Here is a 23,238-nt window from a genome sequence, read left to right as displayed (position 1 = left end):
ACTTAACAGAGTGGAGAGTCTCCTTGGGCTCAAAGAGTCCTCTTTTGAACCATCTCTATAAACAATCCGGGTGTTCCAGCCCTGGAACCAGCACTCAAAAAGAATTAATAAAAACCAAAAGATGCACCAGACTTCTGGATCTTTAAGAAATGCTACTGTGGCTAGAGACGTGCCTCGATATAAAAATGCCTACTTAGTATGTACAAAGTCCTGGGCTCCATCCTAACACTATGCCCCCCCCCCAACCAATCAAAGCTATTTTGCAACAAAAGGTGACAAAACCACCTTAAATTTGTGAAAGTTTTAATTCCAATGATAAAAATTTCTTCTCCTGTTACTCTTAAACACACACACACAGACACACACACACACAGACACACACACACACCCTTTAAGCACAAGGGACACTCATACAGCTCTATTCTGACACTAAGAAATGCTGTCCCTGATCCGTTATTTACTGGGGGTAGGGGAGCCAGTGTATGTGACTACAGAGGTCTTGTGTTCAAGTAGAATTCATCTCTAAGTGATCCACGCCCTGGTAGTGACACTCATCTTCTGAGAGGAGTCTTCCTTTGGTGAGTGGGGAGAAAACGAAGGGCCTTCGAGAGGCAGCCTGGGTCAGAGCGGGGCTCAGGAGCATCAGGGGCCCCTGCATCTAGAAAGAAGCTGGGAATGATAGTCCTTGCCTTGTCTAGCCTGTGTTTCTTTCTGCTACACTGGTGTTTTTTTCTCCCCAGCTGAAGACTTGAATAAATAATTTGATTTTCTGTTATTGCCGGCGATTACCGCATCTTCTTATTTAACTTATGTCTTCTTTCCAAGCGAGAGTATCCAGGTTTCGGTTGGATCTATTTTAAGGTGAATTAATTAACCAGCATAATAATACATTCATGTTTCTTTTTCATTATAATTTTTACTCTAAAATAGTTACAGAACACTTGCCAATGAACCCCTAGTAAACCACGCCGTCTTTTTGGGTTTGTCTGTTGTTCCCTTCGTCCATAACAGGGAAACCTGCCCCCGGACTACAGAATCAGCCTCATAGACATTGGCCTGGTGATTGAGTACCTGATGGGCGGGGCTTATCGCTGCAACTATACACGCAAGCGCTTCCGGACCCTGTACCACAATCTGTTTGGCCCCAAAAGGGTGAGCTTCTAGCATGTTCTTAATCTGTTTGGGGAAGACTAGGGACGAGAGATTTGGGATATGGCTTCTGTTTCTAAGGGAAAACAAATTGAAAAAACATAAAGTACACCTCCCACTTTTTCCATCCAAACTACTGAAATTTATTATTAAATTTAAAACACTGGCCAAACAAATTCTATCATCTGTTGTTTTCTTTGAGGTGACAGACCCGCTTTGGCCATCCTAAAAATGTCTGTCTAGTGTTGCAGTTTAAATAACTACAGTCTCTCTGCTAGATTTTCCTTCAAATAAAAATGATCTTCCATTGGAGGGGGCAGGCTTTTGTTTTTTCTATTTTGCGTTTTTATGTCTGCGATTCAATCCCATCAAAGACCTGCGCTTTTCCTAGGGAATCAATGGGTCAGTCTGTGGCAGAAGTGGTCCAGGCAGGGACAACTTCCACTTCTTATATCCTCCAGGATGGTAATAGGGCATGTCTAGAACGTGGCCTCATGGGTCGCTTTAGCCAATGACTGTAATGTTTACTTCTTGAGGACATTCTTAAGTGAAGCTGTTTTGTGTTTTTGTTGGTCAGTTCTTTGGTTTGTCTGTGTTCGGTTGGTTCGTTTTATGCCTAGCAGCCGGATCTAGGACAGCAGCCGGATCTAGGACAGCAGCCAAGCAGCTCCATCGCATTTGTTCCTATCAAGCTTAGGCCCCTACAGCTTTGGCTGCTGGTGCTTTCAAGAACACAGTGGAATCTCAGAGGCGTGTTATTACTATAAATATAGCCTGGGCTTCACTCCCTGAGGAGCTGGGGGACCCTTAGAACCCCAAAATGACATCCTGAGAGCAGCTGTCTGTGCTGGTTTATGGACATGATATTTCTTTGTTTATTCTCTCTTTTTAAAAATGCCCATGATTTTCTTAATGTTTGGGTTTCATGATTTTTCCCTTTATTTTATCTATGTTTGTCTGTTTGCTTTTCTGGGGGTTTGTTTGCTGTTTTGTTTTGTTTTTAACAAACTTTTCCACTGGTGAAAGTATTTTTGTGGGGCTATTAGAAAATCAGCAGAGGGGGAACTAAAAGTTTTGAATAAAGAAAAAAAGTTTAGATTTGTGGTCATTTTAGAAGCCAAAAGAGAAAAGGGGAGTGGGGAGACAGCTTTAAGCTACTCCAATTTATATAATTATAAAAATCCTAATTTGCAGGAACTGTCAGCTCATAATTCTTATGTCCCCAGTAGCTAGCTTCCCAAGTGACACCCACTGCTCTGATGCACTTAGAATACAGAATTGGTACTCCTGGCCTACAGGTGTAATTTTTTCACCTGTTCTTAAACACAAAGCAAGTTCTATAACTCCAGAGTGGCCTTCTCAGTGGCCTTCAGTTGTGCCCATTTTACATATTCCCAGCATGGCCAAGGAAGTCATTCCCTGTGTGATGATGTTTCCCATGGCACTTAGCAAATTATGCCACCATCAGCACCTGCTCTGGCCCACACACCCTTGCTCTACTGTGAAGCACTGGAAGACAGTCAGAGGAAGCATCTAAAAAAAAACGTTTTAAATTGTAAACCAAGTCTCTGCATAGTAGAAGTTTTCCAGAGGTTTGAGAAATATCTGGTTTGATCGGTTGATTGTTTCATTTTTCATCTGTCTTCCCTGCTCAGACTGCTGGAACAAAATACCATAGGTTAAGGAGCTTATAAACAATATCAACATGTATCTCTCACAGCTCTAAGTTCAAGAACAGGGTACCAGCAGACTGGGTATATGCAGAGTGCCTGTTTTCTGCTTCACAGGTGGCACTTTCTGGCTGTGTCTTCATGTGGTTAAAAAAAAAAAAATGAGTTCCCACTTTTGATAAGTGTTCAGCTTTCTCTCATGACCTAACAGTCAGTCTCCCCCAAATGCCCACCCCAATACCAACACCTTCTCAGTTAGAATTTCATCCTATGATGAGGATGGGTGGGGAGGAAAACATTCAGACCATTCTATCTATTCAAGTGCTGGATGTCCTGGAGGTGCCAATCAAGTGGGATGGCTATAGGAAAGGGAAAGAAACTTTGACCCACAAAAGTCATGAGCCTTCAATTATATCTCTTCCGTTTCCTAACTCGCTATGGTTCCCCAAAATCACAACATCCCCAATTCTCCTAATTTTTTTTTAAAAAACAAACATGCTCTTTTTATTGTGTTTACTCAGTGACATAAAATTAACGCTATATGGTACTGTAGAGTTCTTATATTACTTATTTGCAATATAGTAGAATTCGTTTCTTACCTCAATGAAAAAAAGATCTAACTTTGTTCACAACATTTTTTTAAACAGCCCAAAGCCTTGAAACTGCTGGGAATGGAGGTTAGTGTTGCTCAAATTATTAGTGTCGATTATTCTCTTTCTCACATATTTAAGAGATATATGAGTTCATTTTAGTAGTAAGGCTTAGTGCATGATTCTAAAATAAGTAAATAAAGATTTTCCAAGTGCCACGGTGGCAGCTCACAGTAGCTTTTAAAATTCCACAATGAATTTATGTTAGCACTGGGGGAAAACAAAAATAAATCCTAGGATAAATACTAACTTGAAAACAGTGTATAAACTCCATAGGCAAAATCAATTACAAATATTTACCCACAACAATAGATCCAAAGAATTTCACAGATGCATCTAGCAGGGATGTAAAAACTTGAGCAGTTTTGTTTCCACCTTTGGTTCATTGTTTATTGTTGTTATGTGAAAACACAAGTACAGAATATCTTTGAATTTTCAGAAAAAAATAAGAAAAAGAAACATGGTGATGTTGTCCACCATGAGATATAGACAGCCACACCTATGGAAAAAGAAACAGACAAAAGTAAACAAACAAAAAAGAAAGAAAGAGAATGGCCTATGAAAATATGTTTGGAATTTTTGAGACAGACTTTCATTATGTAGCCCAGCCTGGCCTCGAACCCTCCATCCTCCTGTTTCTGACTCCAAGGTGTTGCTGGGATTTTAGGGATTCACCACCATGCCCAGCTTAGAAAATGTTTTGTTTCGTTTTGTTTTGTTTTGTTTAAAGTAAAGCATAAACTGACATGTGGGTCATTAAGTATACATTTATTAAGTCTTATTTTTAAATTAGCCCGAAGGAGCTTGTGAGTCTCTTTGGGATAAGAACTGGCCTCATTCATTACAGTGTGATTGAGAGCTGAGCCAATGGAAGGTCTACATAAAATATGTAAAGAATTAATCTGATTCACTTTCAACTCAGCTTGTATGTGTTCCTCTAAAATTGCAGGATGACATTCCCTTGAGGAGAGGAAGAAAGACAACTAAGAAGCGTGAAGAAGAGGTGGACATTGACTTGGATGACCCTGAGATCAACCACTTCCCATTCCCGTTCCATGAGCTGATGGTGTGGGCTGTCCTCATGAAGAGGCAGAAGATGGCCCTGTTCTTCTGGCAGCATGGAGAGGAGGCCATGGCCAAAGCCTTGGTGGCCTGCAAGCTCTGCAAAGCCATGGCTCATGAGGCCTCTGAGAATGACATGGTTGATGACATTTCCCAGGAGCTGAACCACAATTCCAGGTTGGCCAGCCACTCGTGGGGAAGGTGGGGTAGAGAAGGAAAGGTAGACTCCAAGTGCCAGAAGTTTTGGGATCCCCAAAACCTTAAAGGGTAACAGAGTCACCTCACTAGGGTACACAGAGGGAAGACATGAGTAATTTACCCTTACTGTGCGCAATGTTGGATAGAGGCACAGACAGATTACACTTACTTCATTCATCCGCTCAGCTGCCCCAAGCAGCAAGTCATAGCATCATGCACTTCATCTAAGGACACCATCTCAGAGAATTTAAGTCATTTGGCCAAGATCATACATGGTTGGCAAAAGCAGAGCTTGAACTTGAGTTCTGCCACATTTAATAAGACACATTACACTCTAATGACTGGTTGATTATTCTGCCTCTACCTTCATATGCCCTGAATCGGGAGTCTTGAGTACAGGAATCAAGCTCTCACTTAACACCTTCAGTTCTAGACATGGTACCTAGCACATAGTGAATACTTAAAAGATGTTGACTGGGTGACTTTATAAGTAAACTAGACCTTACATGAAACAGCTACTCCACACAGCAAGCTGCCTTTTATAATTGAACAGTAGGGCCCGTCTTTGTTCACGGAGGTACCCAAGTTGGCCTGAAGGACTCTCCTGTGACTTGTCTTTCAGGGACTTTGGCCAGCTGGCTGTGGAACTCTTGGACCAATCCTACAAGCAAGATGAGCAGCTGGCCATGAAACTGCTAACATATGAGTTGAAGAACTGGAGCAATGCCACATGCCTGCAGCTGGCTGTGGCTGCCAAGCACCGTGACTTCATTGCACACACGTGCAGCCAGATGTTGCTTACTGACATGTGGATGGGCCGGCTCCGCATGCGCAAGAACTCAGGCCTCAAGGTCAGCATACCCAAAAATCATCTGTTGCCATAGAGTCCACGGGTTGGTTGGAGTTTTCCAAATCAAATCTATAACAGATCTAGGAATGGTCTTACACTGGGAGGTGATGCTAACCTACCGCTATTCCTTAGAATGTCCTTAGAGAAGAGATTTTCATTTACAATCAGGGATTTGAACTTGGGGTCTGACACATTTACGAAGGCACGATACATACACTCTAGTCATTGATTGATTGTTCTGTCTCTACACCAGTCTTAAGGCCCATTAAAACAGAGTCTGTTCGCAGATCCAATGATACAGAGTTCCCATAGTTCCCATAGGGCACTGTACACTCCTGCACAGTCATGCTACCATAGAGATCTCACCTAAGCCACCCTTCAGTGCTCTGTGAGGCTGAATACCCTCCTGGTCCCACCCAGACTATCCTTGCATTACTTCATATCATAGAGACATGGGCTCTGATAACATGGGCTTGAGAAACTTCAGCTGAACTAAAGTGGAGATAGATTTGTATATCAAGGCATTACTCACATTTTAAAAAAAAAAAAAATGTTTGAAATCAAATCTAGAACCTCACACATGGCAGTGAGCTATATCCCTGGTCCCTGAGCTATTCTCAAAAGCAAGTCACAGGCCAGTAGACACAACATAAGGCCATTTAAAAGGACATACATAAATTTATTTAAGGAAAACCAAGAGGAACACATGTAGTTCATTGTCTGTAGTAATGCTCTCAGGTATTAAATACACCATGTATGGGACATGTTCTGAAGAACAGAAAGTTGGGTTGAAGCCTTATTTGTTTGCAGTTTGGGGGAAGATCTCAGGGCCCTACACATGCCAGGCAAGCTCTCTACCTTTGAGCTACACCCTCAGCCCACTTTTTGTTTCCTCTAATCCTTTTTAGTGATTTTCAAGGAAGACATCAAAATGAAAGAATTTTTTAAAAGAGAGAGAGAGAGAGAGAGAGAGAGAGAGAGAGAGAGAGAGAGAAATGATCAAGAGAAAAATGGAAGGGTGTTTGTTTGGTTTAATTTTTATGATGCCAGTTTTTAATTATAAATATTTAAGATACCAATATGATGCTTTAATGTACACAGAGAAACAACTACCAGAGTCAAGCAAATTGGTGTATTCATCATTTCACAATTACCCTTTTGTGCATGTGGCAAGACTGGCTAAAATCTACTCTCTTAACAAATTGCTAGTATATAGTATGACATCATGACCATGTTACTCATGAGATACATAAGCTCCTTAGACTCACACCACAATTTCGCATCTTGCCCTCTTTGACTGTTATTTTACTGGACCAGCACTGTTTGTCCCACTCCATCTTTCTTATAGGCTCTTGGCCCAAAGTTACAAAAAAGGTTTTATAAAGTGGGTCATATACTACATTCCAGAGTCATGCTGCTAGTAACTGCCAAGGCTGGCCTCAGGTGGTCAGCCAAGCCAGTTGTCATCTCCAAGGACAGGGTATTGTATCCTATGAAGATTGCCAGCATGTCATTTGAGCCTCCCAAAACACCTACAGTCCAGAGGCAACTCTGGTCCTTTTCTCCTGACTGACCCTAAGTTCCCATGGGTATTTCAGGACCACAGGACTGTCCCTGTGGAAGCATCATATTCACTTCAGGATCTGTCTGACTCCCTCCTCTCAGTGCAGTGTCTTCAGGGAGGCTCATCTTCGGGAGCCTTGTGCACTGGAGCCATTTTAGAAAGAGAGAAGCTGGGAAAGGCACTCTTCTCCGACAATGGAGGCGCTTGCTCTGCCATGAAAAAGGCCTAGGTAGTGAGCATCCTGACACTGAGATTCACACACAGCGTTTCCACATGAGAGCAATGCAATGCTGGCCTTCCTGGGGCTTTTGTGCAAGGGGACCAACTACTCTTGACAAACACAGAGGTGTCTGTGGAGAGAGGCGTTTCTGTTTGAGCATTAGCCAATGCCAGCAGAATGTTCTACCGCAGATAAAGTGTCTTCAAGGTGAAGGTAGAAAGCACTGCTTTACAGAGACCACCCGCTGACACATCAACTCTACTTGATATACTCACAAAAAAAAATGACAGTGTGTATGAATTGATTTTACAAGGCCAAGTTCTAATGACTAAATGGAAATCTCATTTTTTTCATCTTTGCTTTGAGTAAGCGCTCTTTCTTCAGTTTCCCCCATAAAGTAAGAATTAGTGAGATCAGATATATTTGAGCAAAGTAAGTGTTTCCTAGATGGGCCAAAAAGTCACCTTCTTGTGTGTTTAGATTTCCAGATATCCCCTTCTCTGTATAGCAAATGCAATAGCTGTGGATGTGTATGAATGTGCACAAACACACACCCACATAAATGCCACATCCCAGGCTCTCTGATTCTAAGCAACCACCCTAATCTTAATCCTTTAAATGTGATTACTATTATTATCATTGTTATTACTTTAGGTAATTCTGGGAATTCTACTTCCTCCTTCAATTCTCAGCTTGGAGTTCAAGAACAAAGATGACATGCCTTATATGACTCAGGCCCAAGAAATTCATCTCCAAGAGAAGGAGCCAGAGGAGCCCGAGAAGACCACAAAGGAAAAAGATGAAGAGGACATGGAGCTAACAGTAAGAAAACACTATGCAGTTTTTCTGCCTGGGGAGCCTCGCCCCAGCCACTCACGCATTGATGTTCAACAATGCTTGAGATAAGGCTTCCCTAGCCTCCTGCCAGGTCTAATGTTGTGAGTGTTGAGATTACAGTATCATAAAAGTTCCCTCTTTGTGTGCAAACAGCAAGGCTATAGGATCCAACTGTATGGAAAGTCCTTCTGCCAACATGCTGCAGAACAAATCGATGAAAGTCAGAGCCAGATGCCCTCAATTTTCCAGGCAAGCATCCTGTTTATAAACATGACGATGTGACTGGCAGTCTTTACACACGAGAAAGAAAGGGAAGCCATGAGCTATAAGCAGCCAGCTTTGCTGAGCTGGGACCATTCTCCTGGTCGGAAGCTAAGCCTGTATCTGTCTTCAGGGTCAAAGTCACAAAGCCATCACTAATTGAATTTTGAGGTTCATGTGGAAAGCTTTTATTAGCGCTTCCTGGTATAATTATAGAACATGGATGCTTTGTTCTGCAGAGAGAACAAGACAGCTGTGCATGGAACCACTTCCCGCAGCCCCCACCCAAGCGACAGGACTGCCTCTGGCTTGTGTCCAAAGGCTAAAAATAGCCTGTGCTATTAAAGGGACAAATAGGGCTTCATAGCTTGGGAGATTCTGAATTCTTGCTGGCTATTTCAGCAGGAAGGTAAAGAGTATGTGTTCTAGAGTCAGAATCCTGACCCTTTACCTACTTTCTATATGACCTTACAGACAATTTCATGCCTTCAAGAATGGAAGTATAGTTTTGTCTGCCTCGCAGGAGGTTATTTGGTTTAAAGAGTAAACTGATTAGAAACATACATGTAAACTACTCGGACTAACAACTAAACATTAACAAATGTTTGCTTATGTTCCTAAAATGGTGCTACACACTCTATCTGCCCTCACATCATGGCCATTAGGAACACAGTGTTCTACTTCCCAGCTTAGAAAGCAAGGACTCAGAGATTAAACTGCCCACATTTACCCAACTGGTTAGTTGCAAAGGTGGGATTAGAATCCAGGAATGCATACGCCATTGGCTGTTAAGCATTTAACAACCTCAGTAAATTGTCAAAGGCAAGAGAGAATTATTTTCTGTTCTATTCTTCAATGGTCCCATTTAATGGATTTAGTTTACCACAGTGTAGAGAGCCTCCAAGGGATGCCAAGTGTCCCAGATCAAGAATGGTGTGGCTCCCTCACAGGTAGCCATCCTGGGAGGACATCCAGAAGCTGCCAGATGCTCTCAGAGTCTGGGTATAGAGGAAGGAGTTTTGCTGGTCTGTTAAGAGCTTTGGGGACTTTATTTCTTCAGGAAGTCACTGTAAAATATGTCTCCCTAGTCCAAGAGCATAACGGGCTTGCCAGGGAATCGGTCCTAACATTGTTCTCTGTGAACCTAAGTAGGAGGTGTGATGATGAGCAGAAACCTCACAGAGAAGAATAATGTGGGCACATGTGGGCTGCAAGCTTTGATTGGCAGCATTGTCCTTAAAGGGAGCCTCTTTTCACCCTGATGGCAAATTTCTGTCCCCTCCTTCTTTGGCAAACAGCTCACCCTGGACAGGATTGGAGAAAGAAGCTTGTTGCCAAGACCATTCCCTTCATAGGGATGATATCTGAGCTTCTAGCCAAATGAATGCATCCTTTCTGAGAACAGGACATCCTTGGTTGCTTCCAAAATGACACCTGAGAATATCAGTCTCCACTTGCACCATGTTTGTAGCCTTTAGCAGCTTAATTTTACATCAAAGGATCTTTCTCCACTTTGACACCTGCATCCATCTGGCAGGGTCTCAAATCTGCACTGAACAATGATATAGCTGACCCCGTTCAAACCTCATTTTCTACTAGAAAATATTTTTGTTTTCTATTTGAAGTGTTTCTTTTATACATAAATGGCCCTTTTAAATTCTGTTTTAAGCAACATCAAAGGAAATGTTTGACCACAGGGGAAAGAAGTCAACAAAAATCAGAGTTATGCTGCTAAGGCTGGAACTGGTGAAATGGTAAATGTGTAAAGGACAAGACTTTGCAAATGTACCCCACCCCTCAGAACGTATGTGAGTAACAAAGGAAAAGGCAGCTGCAATGCTTTTGTTTCACCTGCTTAGCCAAGGAAGTGTGCCATCCTGCACTTAAGCCTAAAACAACCCCAGCATGTGTAGAGCCCCAGGGCTATGTATGATTTGCTAACAAAGACACTGTCCCTAGAGATTACCCCATGATGACACTCCCTAAGATACCTTAAAAATGTCAACATGTCTTTACTTTCATTCCATCATATCCCCCAAATGGCACTGGATTGTCGGGCATAGAAATAAGCAAGAACAGGAGAAGAATAATTGTTACATAAACTATAGAACAAACATCTCATTCCGCCAGTCACTTGAGGCCAGTGACCAATGTCACTGGACTTTCCTGTACTTAACCCATCAGAATACTGGTTCAATTCACTGATGAAAATAGACACATATGACAGCCATAGAGGGAAATCTTCCTTCCATTGGCTCAAGGCACTTTCTCACCAGGCTATACAAAAGAATGGAGGTTTCTTCCCCAGAAATGTTCCTTAGTAGACATAAACCATTTGTGAGTGTTATACAGTCAAATGAACTGGCTATGAGGAAATCATTGAAATTCTTGAAACTATTATTTGTTATGTGCTGTGTCAGGTGGTTGAAAACTAAATCATGTAGTAGTGATCTCTGTCTTCGATGTCATTACAAATTGCAATCATTGCTATAAATTAGGTCTCTTAATTTGAAACTTATATGCCAAGTACTGAGTCTTATCCCAAATCCTTGTCAATTCTGAGCAGCTATAATGTATGTCTTATCCTAGCCTCACGTTTATTAAGAATCTCAGGCTTGGGGGTTGGCTCCACAGGTAAGAGAAATTGCTGTAAAAACATAAGGGCCAGAGTTCAAGTCCCCAGACCCACATAAAAAGCCAGCTATGGTCACATGTGTCAGGAGAGGTAGGCAGAGACAGGTTTACTGGGGCTTCCTGGCCATCAGACTAGCTCCAGGTTCAGCGAGAGCTCCTACATCAAGGGTATACAGTGGAGAGTGATAGAGCAGGATGCCTAATACCCTCCTCTGGCCTCTGCATGCACACCTCTACACATGGGCATATACCACGCATTCACCACACATCTGCAAAAAAGAAAAATTCCAATTTCTCAGCATTGTATAATTAACCTTATATGTCTTTTAACAATATTGAAGAATTAAAGCCAATAGTTTGCCCCATTAGTGACTCCCATAGCATGCACATCTTTCTAGTTAGGTACCTTCAGGGGATAGTATCTAAGAAAGTCCAAGTTCACTTTGAAGACAACCTAGTAGTTACTGAGCACTTAATTAGGTGCCAGATATCAATGCATAGGCCCCCAAGGACCATAGCCCAATTTATGGCTAAAGACCATAGGTCTCAGAGAGGTTGGAATAACTTGCCCAAGAGTCCAAAGATTCTGAGTATTCATCTTAGAGCTTACCCTCCCATCTGAGTCATCCAAAGCCCACAAGCATTCACTGTTGGGATCTTCAGTCATTTCTGGGACATCCTGTTGCTTGCTACCCAGACAGGGTGTGTCTTCCTGTCCTTCGATTCTGCTGTTTTTTTGCAATATTTGATCATTATTACTCAAACTTCTACTGTTGTGATGGACAGTGAGGGAACCCATGTTTACAGAGATCTCCAGCATCTTACAGACGAGGGTCGTTGCAGATCAGGCTTGCCTCAAATCCTTCTCCTAACCCACCTGGTTGCAGAGGAAGGCAGTGTACTCAGGAGTGACCATAAAATTGATAACAGCAGGAATTCCAGTCTTACAAGGTTTAAAATGGAGGGACCAATGCCCTTACTTTGATATGGGTAGAGATATTCCTAGCTTAACTAAACTCCAAGAACTTCAGACAACTTATAACTTGAATACTTCTGCTCTTTGGATATGTAATGGACTCTGGTCCAATCAATCCACCTTCAACTGGAAAGTCACTAGCACAGGTGTAGACAGAATTTGAATTCAGACCTCGAATGTCTCATATACATATGGGAAGAAAGTAACAGAATTTGGACAGGTCCCTGTAGCCTGACCTTCCCAAACAGTATATATTATCCCTCTCAGAACTCTGTGTATATCCTACTGCCTACCTCATTCAGAGGGTCCAAGTTAGAAAAGAAAAGAAGGCTCAAGAAATATCCCCCAAGCCTTCCATCCTTAGAAGAAATACACAGCTTGAACTAATACAGTGCAAGCTCACACATAGACAAGGCATGTCTTTATACTCTGAGGGTGGGGCTTATATTGGGGTCTACGCACTCTTGGGTGCCATGAGCATCCACTTGTCTTCTGCAACGTGGCCTACAGAGCCCAGCCTTGATGGTCTCTGTTCTATCACACCATAGGCGATGTTGGGGCGAAACAACGGGGAGTCATCCAGAAAGAAGGATGAAGAAGAAGTCCAAAGCAGGCACCGGCTAATCCCCGTGGGCAGGAAAATCTACGAGTTCTACAATGCACCCATTGTGAAGTTCTGGTTCTACACTGTAAGCATTTCCCTTCCCCCTTTCCAAAAGACATTCCTTTCTCAGGCACCTGTGTGGCTTTGTCTGAGCAGCATTATAAGTACCACATGTGCAGGAATGAAAGCTCTGTGACGTTGTTTTCCCAGTACTTTCACAAGATTTGAGGACCTTGCTGGGCAGTGTCCATTGACTGCCTTTATGCTTGCCACAGAAGGTGAAGGAACTGGTGGCAGTGAGGCATAATAGAAGCAGATGTGAGATGTGTATGAGTTAGTTCAACGTGAAAACAAATGTCCTCTTCCAGAGCATTTCTGTGTTGCCTCATGGATGAGAACCCAGACAGAGTGGCCCATTACAGATGCTCATCCTGGGCTTCAGGGAACGTGTGGTGGGTCAGGTTGACACACAGTGTAGATGCAGCACCTCTAGGGACAGACAACATCTATAAGTAACAACTTCCAAACTGGTAATGACATCAGTCACACTTTCTTACCCAGGCACAATTAAACAGCATGCAGCTCAAAGCTAGAAAACCTCCAGTCCTGGTAAATACACACCCTATGCACACATCCTGCCCGAAAAGCCATGGGCTTCCCCAAAATGGTGTCTGATATCATAGATAGGGACATTGCTGGGGTTCCCTTCTCCTTTTCAACGAAGGTGGTTCTCCACCTTCCTAATGCTTCGACCCTTTAATACAATTCTTCATGTTGTGGTGACCCCAACCATAAAATTATTTTCATTGCTACTTCGTAACTGTAATTTTGCTACTGTTATGAGTCTGTATTTTCTGTGATAGTCTTGAGCAACCCCTGTGAATAGACCCCAGAAAGGGTCATTTGACTCCCAAAGGGTCATGACCCACAGGTAGAGAACCATGGAAGTTTAAAGTGATTCTGTACAGCCTGGTAGAGCTACACCAGATAGCTGATGATGTTTCTGAATCTTTAGAGTGTCTCACAACCAGCTATAGAGCAGTCATGGGAGTCAACAACAGGATAATCTAGGTCTGAGAACAAGAGGGCTTAAATGATCATGGAAGTTGCTTCCTGTGCGGTACAAGATACTAATATTCAATACTGGCTTTAGAGGGAGACTTCATAGCCTCAGCACTCGTGATATTTTAGCTAGGATAATTCTTTGCCATGCAGCAGCAGCCCTGGTCTGTACCCACCAGATGCCAGTACTGCACTCTGTCCTTTAAGGGTGACAGCCAAAATGTTTCCAGGCATCTATGGGATAAAAACTACCCCAGTTAAAAGCTGCTGCTTTAAGGGATGACTTAATAGAGTATGAGAGAATATAAAAATATACATATCACATGGGGGAATGGATAAGTAAATATGAGTGGTAATTAAAGAATTTAAATTTAAAAAAAGTTCAATTTTACCAACATAAAATACTATGCTACTTTAAAAACAGAAACCATTGCTATAGGGGTAACCAACTGCTTTCCACAAGAGGAGATCATACTTGGTACTGTAAAGCTGGCCAGAGCTGAGGCGATCAGAGACCCTAAGGGAGAACCAACTACCATATTGCTAAATGGACATGATGCCAAGTGGCTCTCTAAACATTTATAACCATAGATTAGTGCAGTTCTTCACCTTGGTTAGAGAAGCTTCTGTTTGCAGGGGAGTCGGTTAATGCAGAGGCTCATAAATGCTTAAAGTGCTAACACAAAAAAATACACATATCACATTTATATTCATAATAGTAAGATAAAATTTCAAATGTATTGACATTCTAAAATAATAGCCACCTCAAAATAACATGCATTCAAAAATTCAGTTTACATCTTTTTACAGCACTCTTTCATAAAAAGTAGTGGAGCTGTGTGACTTTGTGTAGCCTAAAAGGAGACAGGCTACAAACAGGTCTGCCTGTGTCCCTCTGTTTGACCCCAAACATGGCACTTTCCCATTCTGTACTTCTGTAGACAGAGATAATACTACTTCCTATTTTAGGAAGATTGATGTGTTGAGGGATATAAAACACTTACAATAGTGTCTGGATCCGTAAGTACAATATGGGAGTAACTAGTGTTATTCCTAAACTAGTCACATTTCTGAGAGGTAATCAATGCCAGAGTCATCTGTCCACTCAACAGCAGAAGCATCATTTATTGAGCAACTACTGTGTTTAAGCAAGGGTCCAGATGCTTCCTAAATAACTTCCCTGAGGCTGACAACAACTTCATCTAATACAACATCTGTCTCTCCTTTTTATGCCCACATCTGTCCTTCTCCTTCTATTCTTCTGACTCTGTTATCACAACCAAAAGGGGGAGTGTGAAAACTATAGCCACAAAGGAAAATGCCACTCTTACAGTCTACGTGCTCCAACTCATTTTTGCATTATTTCATTTATTCTGTGAGTACATCACACTGGGTGCCTTAGGCATGCTAGGCAAGTGCTGCACCCCTGAGCTACAACCCCAGTCTGATTTGTTTTGTTTTGTTTTGAACCTTTCTTTAAAATGTTGAAATAAGCTTTTTAAAAAAATAAAAAAGATCAGTTTGTGAAATATGAAATTCAAATTTCAGTGTTCACTACACCTGGCCACATGTGTGCTACAACAACAACAACAAAAAAAAAAGTTAATAAAAAAAAAAAAAAACTTCTTGGCTTACAGAACCCTGAAGATTCATCCTGTGGCCTTTTGCAAATGTTAGTGGATTCCAGTTCCTGGTCTAAAGCATAGGAGAAACTGGCGGAGAGAATTGCATAAAGAATTAACCAGCACTTGGATGAACACTGACCTCACTTAGCCTTCCAAGTCATCTACCTTTTCTTCTTCTTTGAGGTTTCAAATTCCCATCATTTGAATTCCTTGATTCTCTTGCTCTCCATTAACTCAACTGAGGCTTTTTCAGCCCCAAATGCTTTTTAATCACAAGTGCCCTGGAATCACCCACTACACTTTTGGTTTTGGTTTTGGTTTGGTTTAGTTTTGTTGGGGTTGGTGTTGATGTTAGTGTTGGTGTTGTTGTTTAAGCCAGGGTCTCACCCAGGTTTTCCTTAAACTCATGATCACCTTGCCTCTGCCTCTGGGATTTTAGGGATGGGTCATGTCCATCTGTTGGAACACCTTAAAAGCATGCCCATGCCTGGCCTTCATCCTCAGGGCTCTGATGTCATCCCTCTGGGTACAGCCTTAGAGCTTTCCAGGTCATTATCATGAGCAGCTATGGGGTTAAAAAGCCCTAACTTGGAACAGAGAGTAGTGAGTTTTAAATTATTTTTTTTAATGCCCATGATAGAAAAGGATTTACTAGAAGTCCCAATTCAAGTATCCAACATGGACCCAACTGAATCAATTCTATGGAATTAAAGTTACAGGTGTCTCTAATCATTACAGAAACCTAGGGCTCAGTGCTTCAAAGACCATTTGCAGCATGTTTTGAGACACTAAGTTATTTTTCTATTGCTGTGGCAAAACACTATGGCCAAGGCAACTTCCAGAAGAAAGCATTTAATTAGGCTTATGGTTTCAGAGGGTCAGTGTCCACGATGATGGAATGAAAGTGGGAGGAATAGCACGTCCTGATGTGCAAGTATGAGGAGAGAAAGCTAACTCAAAATACTGTGAGTCTTTTGAAACCTCAAATAGCCACTAACTGGAGACCAAGCATTCAAACACATGAAGTTACCGGGGACATTCTGATTCAAACTACCACAGGAGCTGTATCTTTGATATTGGGGTTAAGTGTCCAGCTCTCTCTCTCTCTCTCCTATAACTGACTGGGTTAGCCTCAGTAAATCCATCACACTAAATTCCCCAGTTATATTTGAACAATTCCAGAAGTTTGTGTTCAATTGTTGACAAAACCCAGGCCTCGAGGTAAATGAATGGCAATGAGATTCCCAAACTTTTGAGACCCCAACAATACTTAACAATAAAATTCATCATCAGACTGATGATCCCATTTGCTGTGACCTGTGTCCTCTGTAAGAGTATTTCCTCTCTGATCTCTAGAAGTATCCCTTCCTCCTCTCTGACACTGTCCAAAGAGAACACCCAACTCAATCCCCTAGGAACTCTTGTCCTCATCTCAGCTTCCCAGAGGAACAGGTGGGTCCTCTTCAGATCCAAGATAGAAGGAAGCAGATCCAAATGGCTCACAGCCCCTGTCTGGGCAGAGTATCTTATGAGCTGGAAGAGATTTTGAGTTCAAGGTACAAAGCGACAACAAGTCAGAGGACATGATGTATACTGTGGGTTTCCCCAGTAGTGACAAGCACTCCCCTAGACGCTCTAGGTTAGGTGACTTATAAGATGGTATGCATGAACTGAAACTTAAACACAAATTCCATTCCGAGTTTCTCTGCCTACATTCCTTACTCCAAATACAGTAGACTTGAGTTCAGAGGGTGGAGCCTGTTAGTAAAGTTACTGAAATTCTAAGACAAAGAATTTCTGAAGAAATGAGTTCATATGTCATTTGGCCAACATGTGACAAGGGGAGACAATGCCTTGGAATGTTTTCATTGAACTTTGTAGAATGTTAAAACCAGGGCGCTTAAGAGTCACTCCACCTTGAAGCAACAGAATTTTATTCAACAAAAGGAAGGACGTGACCAGGAAGACAAAAGCAATTCCAGGCAAAAGGAAATAGAGAGTTTTCCCACTGACTCCCTTCCTTTGTGTTTTGTAACACAAAGTCCTTGTGCTCACAAGGACTTCAGAGTATATCGGTGTTTTCTTGCTCATAACCATGCAAGCCAAATCACACTTGGAACCAATTTTTAGAGGATGCCTCTCTCATGTGAAAGTTCTGTGATGCCCTAGTGGTTCTTAAGTGGGGATCTGTGGGAACCTAGACATGGGTTAATGCAACAGTAGTCATGGGGATATGAAAACCAAATCACCCAGGTGGAAGAGCTCAGCACCCTCAGCAGCTGCAGTACTCACTGTCACAGTTGTATTATTCCAGATGTTATATCCTTTGCTTCTGTCGTTGCTTCACCCTTTAGATGCAGGAAGGACTGGCTGGGAAGTATCTTGCAGTGGTAGAGTGTTTGCCTAGTATGCCCAGGTCTTGGCTTATCAGAAAGGGAATTCTTTGCCACAGTTGTACCTGGACATGTGTCATCAAGGTAATGGGGTATCAGAGGTACCTTTGATTCACATTAAACATCTATCCAATTTACTGAAATGAAGGAAGAAGACCATTGGTACATAAGACATCTCTCTGGTCCTGTATCTTTTTTTCTCCTCACCAGGCTGCAGTTTCTGCCTCCTAACTTGCCTTTGCAATCCCAAAGTCACCCAATATTTTCAGCACCTCAGATCCCCAATCCTCCTGCCCACATGCTGCCCTGCTCATGGCCACACCACCCCCAAAGAATACAGACTTGAGTCAGCTCACTCTGGGTCTCTGCTCACAGCCCCTGAGGCCAGTCAGTGCCTTGCTCAACTTGGAACATTGCCTGCAGGATATTTCACTCATCTGCCATCCCTCCCTCCCCCCCCATGGGCTAAATTTTCTTATGCAAGAGCACCACCACTTCTCTTCTTTCCACATTGGCATCACTGCAGTCTTTCAGCAACAGCCTACAAGCCTGGGCCCTCAGGAGTGTTTCCCACGTCCAGCATTTCAGCCAGGCACATCAGGACTCAAATTCCAGATGCTGGAGCCTCCAGAGGATTAAATCCACTCTGGTACACAGCAGGTCACATCCCTTCCTGTAAACTGCTTTATTTTCTCTTGCTTTGTTTCAAAAAAAAAGGCAGAAGGCAAGCTCAAATGTTCCAACCAGAGTAGAGCAGGATGACAGGACAGTGGGAAAGCGGTCAAAATCCTCCCTAAGAAGCCAACCACTGTAGGTCAAAAACATCTACTTAGGACAGCATGGAAGTGGGGCCTTAAGATTACATCTAGGCTGCTTACACTGTAGTTTTGCCAACTTACAAGTACTATATGTGTCTTTCTTCTGGTAGGAATTAATCTATCTGGCATCTTTCAGGAAAAATATATATATACTGTATCACCTTAGTATGGGAAGCCAAGTCTTCGCCCAAGTAAGAAGAGCGCTGATAGGCCAGGTTTTTTTCTAAGCCAGAACACACACACACACACACACACACACACACACACACACACACACACAAACACACAAAACAACAACAACAAAAAAAAAAAAAACTGGTGATTGCCAAACAAATTCATACATGGTAACACGAAGATTCAATAAATGCACTAGGACCCCAGAGACACATATAAAAGTCAAAAACATTCCATATTCAATTATTTTAACTATTATGGCCTTTTAAAAAAAAATGTTTGCAGTAGTGATGGCTCAGCGGGTAACGACACTTGCCATCAAGCCCGGTGACCTGCATTCTATCCCCAGAACTTGGTGGATGGAGAGAAACAACTTCTGCAGACCTCCAAAGGAATGCACACAGAAATACATAAATATTCTTTCTTACTTAAAGTTCCATAGCTCATTCGCCATGGATTCCCTGTCCTGCTTACTGACCTTGCTCGGTGCTGCCATGCAGTGGTCTTACCCAGGCCTCTGCAGTCAGAGTACCGTATTGTATTTCCTTGCAGCTGGCGTATATTGGATATCTGATGCTCTTCAATTACATCGTGTTAGTGAAGATGGAGCGCTGGCCTTCCACTCAGGAATGGATCGTCATCTCCTACATTTTCACCCTGGGAATAGAGAAGATGAGAGAGGTAACTATTTCATAAATGAAAAACAGGAGGGAGATGGTTGCTCATCATATCTGAGGATGGAGAATCGAGAGGGATGCTTGGGATCCAAACTTAGCCCCACACTGGGTCCTGTAATGTTGCTGAGGGCTGCCGCTTTCCTCTTTGTCAAACCTGGAGAGGTTTCCTAGAGCAATTAAGTCTGTTTTCTGCTCACGTGCCTTTTGCCCCAAGACATCCTCCAGAGGGCCTCGATATCATTTACATCTCCCTCTTCTCATCCCTATGAAGATGACTTTTTACATTTTGCTTCTTTTTTTAGTTCCCATTTCAACCCCTTTCTTGGGGTCTCCTTGGACACTATCCCCCAATCCATATCAACCTCTCCAAATGTGTTCCAGCGGCTTCACATGAAGCCCAATGACCTGAGTTCGATACCCAGAACCCACATGGTGGACGGAGAGAAACAACTTCAGCGGGGGAGAGGGAGAGACACCCTGCATGTACCCCTTCATTCGGTTTATTCTTGAGTTGATTCCTTCTCAACGTCTGTCACCCCCATGCTGGGCATCTATCAGCTCTTCTACCCCCACGGAGCACCGTGGAGTACGGAACGCCATTGTGTTGTTTCACATTGAGGATACAGTAGTCTCTCTCCTCACCTCCCTCCATTTAGACTAAAGGGAGCCATTGAAATGTCACCCCTATATAATTGGTTTGAAATCAAAGCTAACCACGGGGACAGGAAATATTCAGTGCTAAAAAGAAATGCGCTATGAGGCAATGGGAAATGTGTTTCAAAGAGAAAAATGTCTGAATGGGATAGTCTATATAATTCCAGCCAGATGAAATTCTGGGAAAACCTATGGAGATGGAGGGTAGCTATGGAGATGGAGGGTAGCTATGGAGATGGGGGGGGGGCTATGGAGTGGTAAGAAGATTAGTTGCCTGGGGTAGGACATTGGAAGGATAGTAGGTGAAACTCGGGCCTCTAAGGACACAAATACATTTTGTCTGCTACTCTAGTAATGGTTTCATATCATTCTACCTACACATGTTCAAACCCATAGAATGCATCCTACCAACAGTGAACCCCGATATGAAATATAGTCTCTGGGTGATATGTCAACATCATTCCACCATTTGCAAAAAAAAGGAGGCCTTTGTGAATTTAAAACTGCTTTTTAAACTTAATTTTAAAAAAGAAACGCTAACCCCAGCAGGCAGCCCTTTAGATTCCAAGAGCTTCTAAAATCTATGTGGTCAAGAAACAGTCCACAAGAGGGCGCAGCAATCCTGCTCAGTGCTCTCCACAAACTCCTACCTCACCAGAGAAAACCTGCCGGGAAGGCAGGCTTGCAAGGTGAGGCAACTCCTCCTCTGCATGTTCCCAGAAACTGCAGTGAGTGGGAGGGGCCTTTTCAGTAGGAAAGGATCCTGTGAAGTCTGTGCGGATCTGGGAGCTCCAACACAACCCTGGTGTCTGTATGACAGTGGGTGGGCACGGAATGGAATGGGGCCGCAAACCCACCTTCACACCCAGACATATTCAAATGTTCTTGCCCTGGTGAATTTCATCTCTTAATGTTCTCCAGAGAAGAAAGATGCTGTATCTATTACATTTAAATTTGATTGCAACACACACACACACACACACACACACACCTTTGCATTCAGCACCTTTCTCTGGGGCTGTGTGGGTGCTATTTTGATTCTGGCATTTCCTCCTCCTGAGAGCTTGGGAGTGGTACACAAGCCCGATTAGAGACTTGGCTAAATGACTAAGGACTAAGGCAGTGAGATGCCTTATGTTGCTTCGGTCAGTTCTCTGCACTGTGTTCAACCATTCATAGTGCCTTCCATTGCTTGAGCAGCGCAATGGGCTTGCAAACTGAAAAACAGTAATAAATTTGCCTGGGACTTTGTGTAGCTCTGAGAACTGAGCCTGCTCCCGCTGGGGGGCCCTGCCTCTGTGTCTGTATAGTGCCAGCTGGCACTCCAGAGACTTAACACCCAGCCACATATTCCTTCCTCATCACAAGCAGAGGAGGGAAAGACTGGAGTGTGGAGACTGGAGGCTGTCCAGGGACTAGGCTGGAAGAAGACGGGGAGCAGCCTGTACTCCTCGGACTGTTCTAGAAAGGCTGCCAAGTGGGCAGGCTGCCAGCAACCTCCAGGCCTGGCCATCCATTTCTTATGAAGCTGCATGTCATGGCAAGCTGGGTGGGGCTTTCGATACAGGGTCAGGACTGGGTCAGCTGAAGATGCTTGCCACTGAAGGAGAGGTGGGAAGGGGGGTTGTGGCCATTTCTGTGTCGATCTTTTTCTCTGCGATTGGTGAGGTCGTCTCTCAGCCTGTGTCCCTGCCTTGAACTCGGGAAGGCGAGGCTCAGCTATTGAGTGGGTGACAATTCCCACAAGCACCGGCCTTCCTGCCTCCTTGTGGTTGGCACACAGGCCCCCGGGAATCCAGACGCAAGATCCTGGAAGCATGGAAAAGTTTGCATGCTTCCGTGCCTCCCAAGCAAACACAAGGAAGGCTGTGGTTTCATGTGCTGCCGGTCCCATTCTCTTCACCACATACTTCTGCATGTAGTCACCAGAACCAGCCACAGCAATCCCTTAATAGTATGGGGCTGTTTACAGCAAGACTTAGTAGACATTATCTCACCCGGTGCCCCCACACACACAAGTCTGTGAGGTCAGTAACAGCCATGATCATATCCATCCCTACTTTACAGGTCTGGGAAACAAGATGGAGCAATTGTTTGAGATGCTACAACTAGGGAAGAGAGAGAGGTCTGAAACCTGTTTGCATCATCTGAAACTCCCCTTTCCATTTCCCCATGATGCTTTCCTGGGTCCCAGGATACCAAGGCCTGTGCTAAAGGCTGGCTTAGCAGTGATAGAGCAGAGGAGGAGCTCTCCTATGCCCCCTCTTTCCTCACTCTCTCTCCCCTTTCTCTTTCCTCTCCTCCCTCCTCTCTCTCCCCCTCTCTTTCCCCTTTCTCCCCTGTCTTCTCCCCGCTCTCTTCCCTTCTCTCTCTCTCTCCTTCTCCCTCTCCTTGTCTCTAATAGAAGTTTTTGCAACTCCCGAGCAGAGGGGTAGGCATCACTAAGGTGTGGTCCACCCTCCCTGCCCCTCCTTTGCTATGCACACGCTCAGATGTTTACCTAGTTATGAAAGCAGAGGGTGAGGAGCCAACAGGACAGCAACAGTCGCAGGGAGAGCTGGTGGGTAGGTAGGACAGTGGATCTCACACCATGGTCACCAGCATGATCTGGGAACAAGTCAGGACAGTGAATCTCCTGGCCTAACCCCACACTTGCTCAAGTGGGAAGTCAGTGGTGGGAATCAGGTATCTGTCTGTTTGGAGACATAGAGGCTACTGCAACTGGAATGGTCAACAGAGGCCTTCCTAAGAAGGGGACATCTGAATACACAGCCTAAGGATAAGAAGGAGCCAAACAGGCAAACTCTTGGAAAAATGAAAAGAATTAAATGCAAGTGCCATGAGCTTAGGCTGAGCATGTTATGCTTCCCAGCAGGCCAGTGTGGCATAGGGAGAGAAGGAGGGAGAATGCAATGGGATGGGAGCGGGCCATGGTAAGGAGTCTGGCTTTTGGTCTGTTTATAATGAAAGCCATCAGAAAGTTTAAGTATGTACTTACTGTGGTTTGCTTGTCCCTCGTCTGTTTTTCTAAGGCATGAGGTATAATTTACCGGTAATGAAAGGAAGCCCTGCTCAGGGTACAGCTTGATGAGTCTTGGCTTACACAAACAACTGTGTAGTCGCCAACCACATCAAGGGTTAGATCTTTAAAGAGCTCGCT

The 23,238-nt window shown here is 43.4% G+C and overlaps 1 protein-coding gene across 24 annotated transcripts in view; it reads left to right on the top strand.

Moving 5' to 3' along the window:
- LOC100770216 (transient receptor potential cation channel subfamily M member 3) overlaps positions 1-23,238 on the top strand; it is an 809,714-nt gene that overhangs the window by 727,335 nt on the left and 59,141 nt on the right. For 6 of the 24 annotated variants that reach the window (XM_035441905.1, XM_035441925.1, XM_035441909.1 and 3 more), the window contains 8 exons: positions 826-861; positions 1,012-1,152; positions 3,467-3,496; positions 4,419-4,708; positions 5,352-5,580; positions 8,018-8,185; positions 12,620-12,760; positions 19,300-19,428. In XM_035441905.1, coding sequence (XP_035297796.1) covers positions 826-861; positions 1,012-1,152; positions 3,467-3,496; positions 4,419-4,708; positions 5,352-5,580; positions 8,018-8,185; positions 12,620-12,760; positions 19,300-19,428 — 1,164 coding nt within the window. Of the gene's footprint in view, positions 1-825; positions 862-1,011; positions 1,153-3,466; positions 3,497-4,418; positions 4,709-5,351; positions 5,581-8,017; positions 8,186-12,619; positions 12,761-18,281; positions 18,405-19,299; positions 19,429-22,116; positions 22,204-23,238 lie in introns of those variants that run through there. The other 18 variants (XM_035441916.1, XM_035441910.1, XM_035441922.1 and 15 more) reach the window with 6 other exon arrangements.

The sequence above is a fragment of the Cricetulus griseus genome, chromosome 3, assembly GCF_003668045.3.
Source record: "Cricetulus griseus strain 17A/GY chromosome 3, alternate assembly CriGri-PICRH-1.0, whole genome shotgun sequence".
Taxonomy (NCBI): Eukaryota; Metazoa; Chordata; class Mammalia; order Rodentia; family Cricetidae; genus Cricetulus; species Cricetulus griseus.
Note: the sequence above shows the minus strand (reverse complement) of the source record. Positions and strands in the feature narration are given on the sequence as shown.